Below are 11,488 nucleotides of genomic sequence, written 5' to 3' on the forward strand. Positions count from 1 at the left end.
GGTGATGATGTGGTCTCATGCCTCTGCACATTGTTCGAGCTGTTTACATTAGTGTGGTTAATCCAACCTCGCATTATCCATAATGAGTTCTTGCCACTCGGAACTGCCTTATCCCAATCTCTCTAATCTCTTGAATTTGCCCCAAGAATTCTCCCACTTGTGGCAACATTGAAATGCAGCGCGTTTAAAACCTCTCCTTAGCCTATTTACTAACTTAGAAATTGGGCTTTCCCCTTTGCATATACTAGCATGTCATCCAACCTAAGCTTGGCATTGGTAAGTACTTAAAAGTCCTGCAGAGACCAACTGTCTCTTCCTGCACCTATCTGATCACCTGACAATCTATTCTGTTGTGCCCTGGCTACAAGCTCAGGAGTTTTTCCCGCTGCGCTGGTTAGCACTGTACTTCATCTTGCACCATGAGGTCATCCTCTTTCTGTTGACAAACCACTTGAAAAGTGTGCTGCATTGGAAGTTGTGGTATCCATCAAGGGATGACCTGCAAAAAATGAGGGGTCAAAGAGCTTTACTTTGCAAGGGGAGCTTGTGTATGCTGACTCATGCATCATGGTGCCCCGTATGGGAGGTCCCAAGAGTGGACTAGACACCTGGTTGGCTGTTCGGACTGGCATGATGGACCTCCATGGATAACATCTTGTCGAACCACCACTATCTGCAAAATAGAAAAAAGCACACACAAGTGGAAAAACAAAACAAACGCCCAGCTCACTCTCTCTCTCTCTCTCTCTCTCTCTCTCTCGCTCTCTCGATGAGGACTGCAAACTGGGCAAGATTGAGGTTCTGTCCTGGAAACAACAGCAAAATTGTAGAGCACATAAGAGCTGGTCAAGTGGGCGCTGGCAGATGAGCACTGATTTGTGGGAGCAAATGTGAGGTGCTGATTTCGCTGGGCAAATGGGGCTGACTATTGAGGGCAGTTTACAATCCAACTTTGATTATGCATGCATTAACCCACTGCCTGGGGGCTCCCTGTAGCTTACAGTCAAGGTTCGTTTTACATGAAAATTTGGTCACCCATCTAGAGTACAGAGGTATGGTGGAAGCACTCCAGCAAAAGTGGCATCACACACATAAATTTTGCAATGCAAAAGACACGCAGAGAAATCACCAATGCAAAATTAACTATGTATCTCTCTCCCACCAAGGGTGTCTCCTCCCCTTTCTCTCACAAACGCAGGAAACCTCTGTGCTCTGTGAAGCAAAAGAGATTGAAGATAATCAGCCCCTTTGTAGCAGTGTGATTTGCAGTAGTTGCAGGAAGAGAACTGGCAGCCGCCGATTTGAAGAAGTCGCTTGGCAGAATTGGCACCATCCATCAAGGCGGAAATGACCTACCATCGGTATGTTTACCCTATTTTGGCCGAGTTAACTTGGAAAGCCTGTAATAATTAATTTTATTAACTGGCATTGGTTTTTTGGCTTAAGAGAAGAAAAGTCTTTGGTGTTTCGTTAACACGGTCGGTTCTTCACACACACACACACACACACACACGCGCGCGCCTCTCTCTCTCTCAGCAGCTACAGGTCGGCTCTTCTTCGGCAGCGATTCACCGTCCAGGGTTCGATCCCTCTCCACTGAATTCATCGTCGTTCTTGCTGCAGGTCCCCCTTTCTCCTGAATTCTGAAGGAGCTTGCTTTTCTTGGTTTTGATTCTGTTTTGCACCAAGGGGGCCTAGGGCTAGGATTTTCGAAGGGTTTTGCTGTAGGGCTTTGAGGGCATGGGTCTTCGTGGAGGGCCTATATGCGGTTTAGTGTGTTTGAGGATCTCTGTGTTTGGTAAGGGGGGGTGGGGAGGGGGCTCTTCTCATGGCTCTTCAGGCATTTCTGTTTTAGGGTTTTTCTTCTGCATTCAGGGTTTTGATCTGTTTTAGGGCTTTGATTCATCGCTTCTTCGGGGTTTATGGCGTCGTGTCTCAACGTTTCTCTAGGCTTCTTCGGGGTTGAAGGCCTATATGCGGTTTAGTGTGTTTTGAGGATCTCTGTGTTTGGTAAGGGGGAGGGGCTCTTCTCGTGTCCTCTTCAGGCATTTCTGTTTTAGGATTTTTGTGTAGGGCTTCTGCTTCAGGTTTTGATCTGTTTTAGGGTTTTGATTCATGGCTTCTTCGGGGTTTAAGGCGTCGTGTCTCAACGTTTCTCTGGTCAGGGACTCTGTTTTAGGCTTTCTGTGCAGTTGGGCAGTCGAATAGGTGCAGTTAAGGTTTTTTGGAATAAAACAGTTGCAGTCAAGTTTGTGACTACGGGGCTCAGGATGCTTCTGTTCCTGGTGTTGCAGATATATTCTTCGAGTCTTGCAGAAATCTTCCTCAACCCTGCAGCTCTCCAGTATGGATGACATCAAGGATGGGGACACCTACCATGAGGAGCTCCTTGATTATGAAGAAGAAGAAGAAGCCGCCCCAGACGCCCTTGCAACAAAGGCATCAGGAGATGCAGGGAAAAAGTAAGTACCCGGAGCTTCAGCCTCGGTGGTTCAACAGGCTTCTGAGTCCTTCTCTTTAGCATGGGGGCAACTTGGCGGGTCAAGCCATCTTCAACCTTTGCTGTAGTGTAGAACTGTCTCATAAAAAGATGAGTGCTGCCAAAGGTTTCTCCAGCAGCTCTTTGAACTTTTTCTTAATGATTCAGTCCAACATGGGGGACACCAAGAATTTTGTGGGCAAACTGCATGATTGCTATGTCCAGATCTCGGGTTCGTGTATGCCATGGCATCAATGGCCTCCCTAAGCTTTGCTTCTTCAGTTCACTCCTGAGCTTCATCAGAATGTAATGTTTGTTACACCGCAGCTAAGGACCGACTGGTTTTTAATCACACGTTCACCCGCGTCTTGTCAGAAAATACAGCAGGAGCCTTAAAGATGTAGCTCGAGTAATCATCCATGAAAGAAAGAAGTCTACATGCCTGCCAATCTTAGTTTTGTACCACGTTTCTGCTGCCCCTATCCAATCATGAGCACGGGTTCGGTTGGGTGTGCTGGAAGCATGAAGTTTTTAGCAGTGGTGGTACTTTGCAGCTATTGCCAAGTTTTACGTAGATGGTGTGAAGAGTTTCAGTCGGTTGGAAAAACAAGATGGTTGCTGTGATAGATCATGATTTTGAAGCAGATCACAGGGTCTTTGGTTGGAGAATGGGCAGCTTCTGGAACTGATTTTTAAGGCTAAGGCATAGATAATCTTCTGACTTCACAAGGCCTGAGATGTGGATGGAGCCCATCATAGCTTGCTGTGCCTACAGGATTTGCTGGTCCGTTCCCTCTCACTTTATGTAGGGTTTTCTTTGAGGGTCAGTATCTCCTTCTCACTTGAAGGTGTGACCTTGTACCTTACTAAAATTTGTAATTTTCTCAAATCATTAACTGGTATATGTTGAGCCTTTTTAGGTATTTTTTTAGATTCTGACATCTAAGATATGTCTAAACTTATTACCTTGTGCTAGAAAAACCCCTCGTGTGAACAAGGACAGTAGACTCATGAGCTAAATGAGGTGCTAGAATGATCCTCGTGAGAACAAAGACAGTAGGCTTTTGAACTGAATGAGGTCACTGCTGTAAGTATCACAGTTCAGTACTTAGTTTGAAGGTCCGTTTCATTCCTGTTCTGAGTGAAACAGAGATGGTCAAGGTGTGGATCACATTAGCTTGAGAAAGTGGGCACTGAAGTTTAGTTTGAGGTCGGCAGCTTTTGCAAGTAGAGAGGGCATGGCAATTCAATGCAGGAGAACTTGTTAAACAAAGTTAATGTGTACATTGGATGGATAGGTAGTAGCTGGAAGTAAACCAAAATCTTCGGATAACTGTAAAGATGTCTACAAGCAGCATCACATGTGCAGTGGCAATGAAAAGAATTGCAGAAGCCGTGTGCAAAGCGTGCTGGGCAGCCCTCGTATTAGAAGGTTGTGTAACTTACAGGTTATGCGACTTCAATGACAGTGAGTCTTGGTTCATGTATGGTGAACATATCATGTGGGGACATTGAGGACAGGTGACATTTAATTGCCACTGATCCCGGACTTGGACGCAACAGAGGTGTAAAGCATCGCATCAACCACACGATGAGCTCAAAGATCATAAGAAGGAAATGTTTTTTTGTTCTGTGTTGTCCGTGAACATAGAGTCTAAGTGGGTGGTTGCTGGCCCTCCGTTGTGGAACAGTTCAAATCAAAATTTGCTGTGCAAGGCTCAACACTCTCATTCACTCCCGGATGGGCGATTATCTCAAATCGGAACAATTGAGTTCTTCCTTTAAGTTTCTGTGCTTTTTGCTTACTGCAGCTTTTCTTATATTGCTTAGAAATTACGTAAATTAAGTTAGACTACATTGATCTTGAGAAATATTTATTGAAGTGATTGGGTTGTAGCTATGCTGTGTTCATGTTCTGACCCGATTCGGCCTGCAGAGGATATGTTGGGATTCATAGTTCAGGTTTTAGAGACTTTCTTCTCAAACCAGAGCTGCTCCGTGCAATTGTAGATTCGGGATTTGAGCATCCCTCTGAAGGTGAGTTACTGCTAGTAAGAGACTTTTGATCATGACTGGTATTGCCTGATCATATTTGCTGTGGGATTTTTCCTTTTGACTTAGTCATTTGCCTTCTCTATGTACCAGTACAACACGAGTGCATTCCACAAGCAATACTTGGGATGGATGTTATTTGCCAAGCTAAGTCTGGCATGGGGAAGACTGCTGTATTTGTCCTTTCTACTCTTCAACAGATTGAACCGGTAGCTGGGCAGGTTGCTGCCCTTGTCCTTTGCCATACTCGTGAACTGGCATATCAGGTAATCATTTATGGCGCTTAATTTACCTGAAATGAAAGGTGAAAACCAGCAGCTCTTATTACACATCTTTGATCTATATGTTTTGCAGATTTGCCATGAATTCGAAAGGTTCAGTACCTATCTCCCGGACAGTAAGGTGTCTGTGTTTTATGGAGGGGTCAACATAAAAAATCATAAGGATCTTTTGAAAAATGATAGCCCCCATGTTGTTGTGGGAACTCCGGGCCGAGTTTTGGCCTTGGCTAGGGACAAGGATTTGAATCTGAAAAGTGTTAGACACTTCATTCTCGACGAGTGTGACAAGATGCTTGAATCTCTCGGTAAGTTTTGCTCATTGTTTCTTTAGGGCAGTAAAACCCCTGAATACTCCTAAATTGTGTATGGTCCCATGCGTTTACATGTGTAGATATGCGAAGGGACGTGCAGGAGATCTTCAAGCTCACGCCGCATGATAAGCAAGTGATGATGTTTTCTGCAACGCTCAGCAAAGAAATCCGACCTGTTTGCAAGAGGTTTATGCAAGATGTAATGTCTTGTGGCGCAAATCTTGTTCTTAAGCTTTCGAGATGTTTTTCCTTTGAAAAGGCACAATTCAAGTTCTTTGGGCTATCAGTGGCTACTAGAGCTAGAAAGTTATTTAGGGTGGCTTTACAAGAGAACAGCACATTTGGGCCCGCCTGGCACTCTGGTGGCCCTTCAAAGCGTTCTTTCCCCAGACAGCACATCCTCCGTAAGATCTGGCAGCACCTCTCACAGGGGAGGGGGCGAGTGCACCACTCTTAATGTAGAGACAACCATGTGCGGCGAACAGCATCGCTATCGCTTTTTCCATCAAATTAGTGGTTCTAATATAGTTCATTGGCTTATGTATGTGGCAATGTTTTCATGTACAGCCCATGGAGATTTACGTTGACGATGAGGCGAAGCTTACCTTACATGGACTGGTGCAGGTATGTATGTTCAGCATGACTTGATTAAGTGCTGGATTTGCTAGTCTCTATCTTGTACATGGTCTAATGTTAAGCTTTTCCTTGAATCAGCACTACATTAAGCTAAGCGAGCAGGAGAAGAACCGAAAGCTTAATGACCTCCTGGATGCCCTGGACTTCAATCAAGTGGTGATATTTGTGAAGAGTGTTGGCCGGGCAGCGGAGTTGAACAAGCTTCTTGTGGAGTGCAATTTTCCTTCCATTTGCATTCACTCTGGCATGTCACAAGAAGAGAGGTGAGTTTACATCGCCTTGGCCTTACATTGTCCACCCAATCCGGGTTTAAATGTCTGTCCAGGCGTCTTTCAGTGCTGATTTTTGCTGTAATTTTTTAATTGTTTTAGATTAACACGATACAAAAACTTCAAGGAGGGACACAAACGGATACTTGTGGCCACTGATTTGGTCGGGCGTGGCATAGACATTGAGCGAGTGAACATTGTCATCAATTATGATATGCCGGAGGAAGCAGATACTTATCTTCACAGAGTAAGCTGAAATCTCTTCACATGTTCAAATCTCGTGGGCGAGGGCTTTTGGATGGGCAAGATTACTCATACAAGTCTCACAAGTGGTCATGACTGGTCGAAGGCAAGCAGTGTGATGTTACTGAGACCTGGCTGATGGCAATGCATGCATCTTGTCTGTCCAAGGCTCACATGTGGTCATGATGATCCCTCTTGGCAGGCATGACCATTTTGTAATGAGCCTTACTATCAAAGCTTTACCTCTCTTTTAAGCTAGTTGTTGCTGTTTTAGGTTGGAAGAGCGGGTCGTTTTGGGACAAAAGGCCTTGCTATCACGTTTGTCGCCTCTGGTAAAGACTCAGAGGTCCTCAATAAGGTCAGTTTCCACTGTGCAGCTGACTAAGTTAACTGTGGTTTTGATCTTTACATGTCTAAAGATCCTAAGTTTTTTTCCTTAAGGTCCAAGAGCGCTTTGAGGTGGACATCAAGGAGTTGCCAGAACAAATTGACACGTCTACATATAGTATGTGGGAGCAGAGTCCTTTCAGCTAGCTGTTTATGAATAGGCTGTATGGAGTGTTCCTTTAGCTAGCTATATATAGGCCCTTTTTATAAATAGGCTGTGTGGAGAGTTCCTTTACCTAGCTATGTATGGGCCCTGTTTGTATGTGTGCTGGCTTTGGCTCTTCAATTTGTACCAGACTTTGTTAACTCTTTTGGTGGTTCATGTTTTGCAGTGCCATCCTAGGAGTTCTCTTGTGGGTGGTCAACGAAAGTGATGATTCGGTTGGGGAAATTTCTCATGTGAACCTTGAAGCTCAAAGTTTGAGTGACGCTGTGGCATCTATGGAAAAAGCTACTTTTGAAGTATTTCGAACTTGAGACACGCATATGTACTCTGGTTAACGAGTGTTGCTTCCAGCAGGAAAAGATTCTCAGTGTATCTTTTGTCTTCAAGCTTTTGATGGATTGGCTAGAGGATTGACCTTTCAATTTAGATGTATCTCAACGCTTCTAGCACTTGTGCTGGTGGGATTGAATTAACTGTGAAGAGCACTAAGATCATTTAGCTTGAAGTAAACTAGAGAGGAGTGTAAAAAGGAGAGAAGACTGTAAAAGGTCGTGGTTTGGAATCAAACATGTTTTTTGCACTAGACATCCTCTGTACTGTTTTTACTTTATCTATATTCATGGTGGGGTTATGGTTGCCTGGCTGCCTGGTTTTCCTTGTCTCCATATGGGTTCAAGATCAGCAGTGGCATGCTCGGTTCATTGCAATGTAACAAATGTGCTGATTGCTGGGATGCATTTTGTGGACAGGTGTAATTCACGCACGTGTTTGTCATCATTTTCAGGGATTTGGTGGGCTGGAGGCTTGCTTCATTCTCTAATGTCCTAAGTCCTCTGGTCTGGAAGTATAGTAGTCATCTCTGCCCTCTTTTATTTTAGGTTATTCAAGAATTTCTTTCAAACTCGTGTTTAGGATTTTGATATGCAATGCCTAAAACTCTTTGTGTCAGGCTTTCAAAAGCCCCAAAAACTCTTCGTCAAAAACACAAAATGTTGGTGGAGTCTGCAGCTGATAAGCCTTAGGCGTAGACCTGAATGACCCAATGTAGTACAAGTGAAAACTGTCTGCCCTAGGCGTAGACCTGAATGACCCAATGTAGTACAAGTGAAAACTGTCTGGATGTTAACAATCGCAAAGGACCTCTTGTAGTCTCAGTGCAATGAAGGTGCACGTCCATGTGAGGGAAGTGTGGGCAGGTTCGTAGTGAAAGCTGTGAATTTAAAAAGTAGTAGTATAGCTGCTGAATGTTAACTCATCCACCGTGCCATCATAGCTAAACAGTTGGGAGCCTTGTGACATGCATTTTCATAAGTAGCCAAGCTTTTGGATGAAGCCAGCATTTGTTTTTTGCAAAAAGTGTTTTTGGTAGAATTGGGGCTAGCCATGTAGTATGAATTTTTATAGTTTAAAGAAATTACGAGGAAATGAGGCAGCTGCCTTTGGGTTGTACATGTGCTTGCAACATTGGAATGGAACTCGCTGATGGTCCCAATAATAACTTGGTAAAGAATCCTGTAAATCATCCACTTAAAGTGGATTCGGCTCAATTTTGTCTTCATACTCCAAACTTGATTGACGAGAGTAGCTTATATGCGAGAGGTTGTGGTGGTAGTAGAAGTGGAGGTAAGGGAATCTTAAGGCACACACCTCTCTACTTGGTCCTCTCTGATTGTTCTTACTGCATTTGTACTGTGACATTTGTAGTTTGCTTGTTGCCCTTGCGGCACTAGTAAGGTAAGGGGAGTTCTCTTTGGTAAGGCAATGCATTAGAAGCTCTAGGATAATGATACAAGTTTGTGTTATGATTACCCCATCGCAATCAGTCTCTTAGATGAAGACATTTTGAACTCGTGAGAGCAGATCATATACAACACTAGATCCTTGTGAGGATACAAACGAGTGTTTCCCGATGCATCTTGTGTATGAACACTCCTTTCAAAATTTTAAAGTCAACCTTCTCCTCAGCTCTTAGAGCTCTGAACCATTACGTAAGGCTTCGCAGACTTGGGCAAATATTTCCAAATGTCTTCTAGGATCTGTATTCCCGTGAAATTTGGGCATCAGCTTAAGTCACTTGAGTTGGGTTGGTACATGTCTGTCTCTTGGCATTTCATAAAATGTTGCTGTAGGTACATGTAGAGTTGTAGGAGCAACACTAGCTCTTGGGGTACGTCCTTCTATTCCAGCCGGCTTTGCCACTTTTGGAGTCTCTCCTCGTGTTGTGACCATTTTTTCATCTCTTCTCACAAGCGCTTTCAAGGAATCCATTAGTGGTGGAGCTGACATTTCACCCATCTCACACAACATTCCTAGTATCACTAAACATGTGCAATGAATCTGAGTTTTGAGTTGGGTTTCCATCCCCGTTTCTATGACATGTGATCCATAACTGTAACAGTTATCGCTGTTGCTGTTCTTGTAACTTGTGGTATAGGTACCATTGCAGACCCAACGTGTATTTCTATAGATTTCTGAAATTTTAGGATTTTCCAACCAAATTAGAGCTTGTGTGTGTTGATTTTGGGCTTCCTATGTACCCAATTTTGGTGTTTAGTTTAGTTTAGTTTTTCTTTTTCTTTTTTTTTGGGGGGGGGGGGGGATTTTTCATTCTTTGACAGCATAGATAAACATTAAAATTGATGGGAATATGGAAAGCAAACAACAAATTGACAATGTGTGCTTTGTCTTTTCGATGCACGCAATACAACAAATTGACAACATGTGCTATGGCCTTTCAATGCATGAAAAACAAAACAAAACATTATAAACCCGATTTGTTTAGAAAAGAAACATTTTCTGTTTCTCAACTCACACATAATTACATCATTTCCAAATGCACATATGATTAATAAGCACTTCTCAAACATGCTAAGCTAGTAAACAAAGGAATGAACGACAACTGGACGCCTCCACGGTGGTGTGCCAAAGTTGTTACTTCCTACCTTGGGCCAATCTAGAATATAATTGCAACTATCTGGGGAACTTATGACTTACTCGTATCGAGCCGTGTTCTGAGATGCAACTTCCATTTGGTCGCTCCACTTTGTCATTAGCTCTGCCGGTGTGTCACTCATTGTGGTGGTTATACACACAAGAAGGTTAATTCTCTCACTCTCTCACACTCACAAGACAATTTATCACGGGGAGTGAGATTTTATTATCAAATTTTTGTAAAAGAAAAGCTTGTGGAGCAAGCAAGGGCTAAAATAGCCAAGTAACCTATTATTGAAGTAATAAAATCTATAAATACTCAAGCGGGGATGTTTTTGGCACACGTTTGGGGAGGGGAAGTTGGGACCCAATCTGGTGCTCTCTCTCGTTTTTGTATTTTTTTGTTGCGTGCATTTTTCGAGGTCCGCGATTTCCCGTTTCAGTGATATCAAAGCCCTGGCTACGCTCGGTCCATCAGAAAGGTGTGAATGTTTGGGGCACTCAGACGGCTCGGGACCAACAGGTCCTCTGTGTGTGTGAAGGTGAGGAACGGCAGTACAAAGCCCAAGAAACCCAGCGTGACGACGATTAGGACGGCCTGCACAGCACCGACCAAACAATGGTAGAGCAACGAACAATGAAAAAGCACTGTGAGACTGGTGCAACGACGACCACAGGCCGCATCACCGACAGAACACGGCACCAGCACACACGTACGATCGGTAGCACACGATCGACAATGAACGGCCATAAGCATCGGCTCAACATGGGCAATGATGTCTCCTAAGAGACAAATGCAAGACACAACCTAATCTTTCCCTTATACCCTTTTTCGTCGAGCTATTAAACACTATGTGAGATATACTGGGAGCCGCATGGTAGCGTGTGGTGAGCAGGGGGAAATAAGAAGAAGAGGAGAGAGAAGAAAGACGAGAAGGAGAAGAAAAAGAGGAAAGAGAAGAAGAAGAAGAGGAGGAGAGCGAAGAAAGAGAAGAAGAAGAAGAAGAGGAGGAGAGAGAAGGAAAAGAAGAAGAAGAAGAGGAAAAGAAGGAGAAGAAAAGGGAGAAAAAGAAAGAAAGAAAGAGAGAAAAATGAACAAAAGAGCGATTATTGCTATATGAGTCCAAAAACAAATAATTTTATATTGTTATGACCAAACCACATTCGATGCGTCATCAACTCTGCAGGGATATGGGACCTGAATAAAATTTTTCAGTTATGCACCTCACTTCGGCCGATGTTATTCTAGGCAATATGGTAATTTTACTTAACTAGTTTTATAACCTTGAGTTTGTACATGAGGGTAGGCATATTGTTATGTGTGGTGTAAGCATGATGTGCAGGTTATACCAATGATCTATACCACGGAGCCGTGTTGAGCTTCCGACAATTATCAGCTCTACTTAGCACGATAAGACCCCATCTTTACCGAATGATTATATTTTCAGCTATTTACGAATTGTTTTAAATTCTCTATTTTTTCTTAACTTTTTCATTTTTGTAGTCAACAATACATCAAGGTAAGACCTTCTTACTTTTGCATTTTATTTTACATCATCAAGTTTTATTTAATATTGTGGAAACTTTTTATTATTAAAAAAATGATTTTTCCAAGAAACCAATGACACTCCAAACCTCGACATTAACATTTTTGAATCCTAAAGCCTCTCCAAAATCATTTGATACGTCGCTTAATGACCATAATACAAGTATTCACACCTAGGTAGATGATT

General features: G+C 43.2%; 1 protein-coding gene and 1 long non-coding RNA gene across 7 annotated transcripts; one reads left to right on the forward strand and one right to left on the reverse strand.

Annotated features, from left to right (window-relative positions):
• Positions 1 to 352: 352 nt before the first annotated feature.
• LOC147630730 (uncharacterized) lies at positions 353 to 1,333 on the reverse strand. Of its 2 annotated transcripts, none has more exons than XR_015267701.1 (3): positions 1,204 to 1,333; positions 609 to 673; positions 353 to 499 (listed from the first exon to the last, which is right to left on the reverse strand). It is a non-coding gene; the product is annotated as an uncharacterized LOC147630730 (long non-coding RNA). The 2 variants fall into 2 exon arrangements; XR_015267702.1 differs by having other exon boundaries at positions 366 to 499; positions 1,130 to 1,263.
• Positions 699 to 7,407, forward strand: LOC147630731 (DEAD-box ATP-dependent RNA helicase 15). Of its 5 annotated transcripts, none has more exons than XM_086810706.1 (12): positions 699 to 1,623; positions 2,295 to 3,327; positions 3,456 to 4,516; positions 4,625 to 4,797; positions 4,886 to 5,117; positions 5,204 to 5,322; positions 5,691 to 5,747; positions 5,838 to 6,022; positions 6,131 to 6,275; positions 6,546 to 6,629; positions 6,713 to 6,776; positions 6,991 to 7,407. In XM_086810706.1, the coding sequence occupies exons 4-12, from the start codon at positions 4,660 to 4,662 to the stop codon at positions 6,999 to 7,001; spliced, it is 1,035 nt and encodes a 344-aa protein (XP_086666832.1). In that variant the 5' UTR covers positions 699 to 1,623; positions 2,295 to 3,327; positions 3,456 to 4,516; positions 4,625 to 4,659; the 3' UTR covers positions 7,002 to 7,407. The 5 variants fall into 5 exon arrangements, with proteins under 5 accessions (XP_086666832.1, XP_086666833.1, XP_086666829.1 ...); XM_086810707.1 differs by having other exon boundaries at positions 1,404 to 1,623; positions 2,295 to 3,263; XM_086810703.1 differs by having other exon boundaries at positions 1,473 to 1,623; positions 2,295 to 2,462; positions 4,416 to 4,516.
• The last annotated feature ends 4,081 nt before the right edge of the window (positions 7,408 to 11,488 follow it).

The sequence above is a fragment of the Cibotium barometz genome, chromosome 16 (genome assembly GCF_041138505.1).
Source record: "Cibotium barometz isolate CiBa-2024 chromosome 16, ASM4113850v1, whole genome shotgun sequence".
Lineage (NCBI taxonomy): Eukaryota > Viridiplantae > Streptophyta > Polypodiopsida > Cyatheales > Cibotiaceae > Cibotium > Cibotium barometz.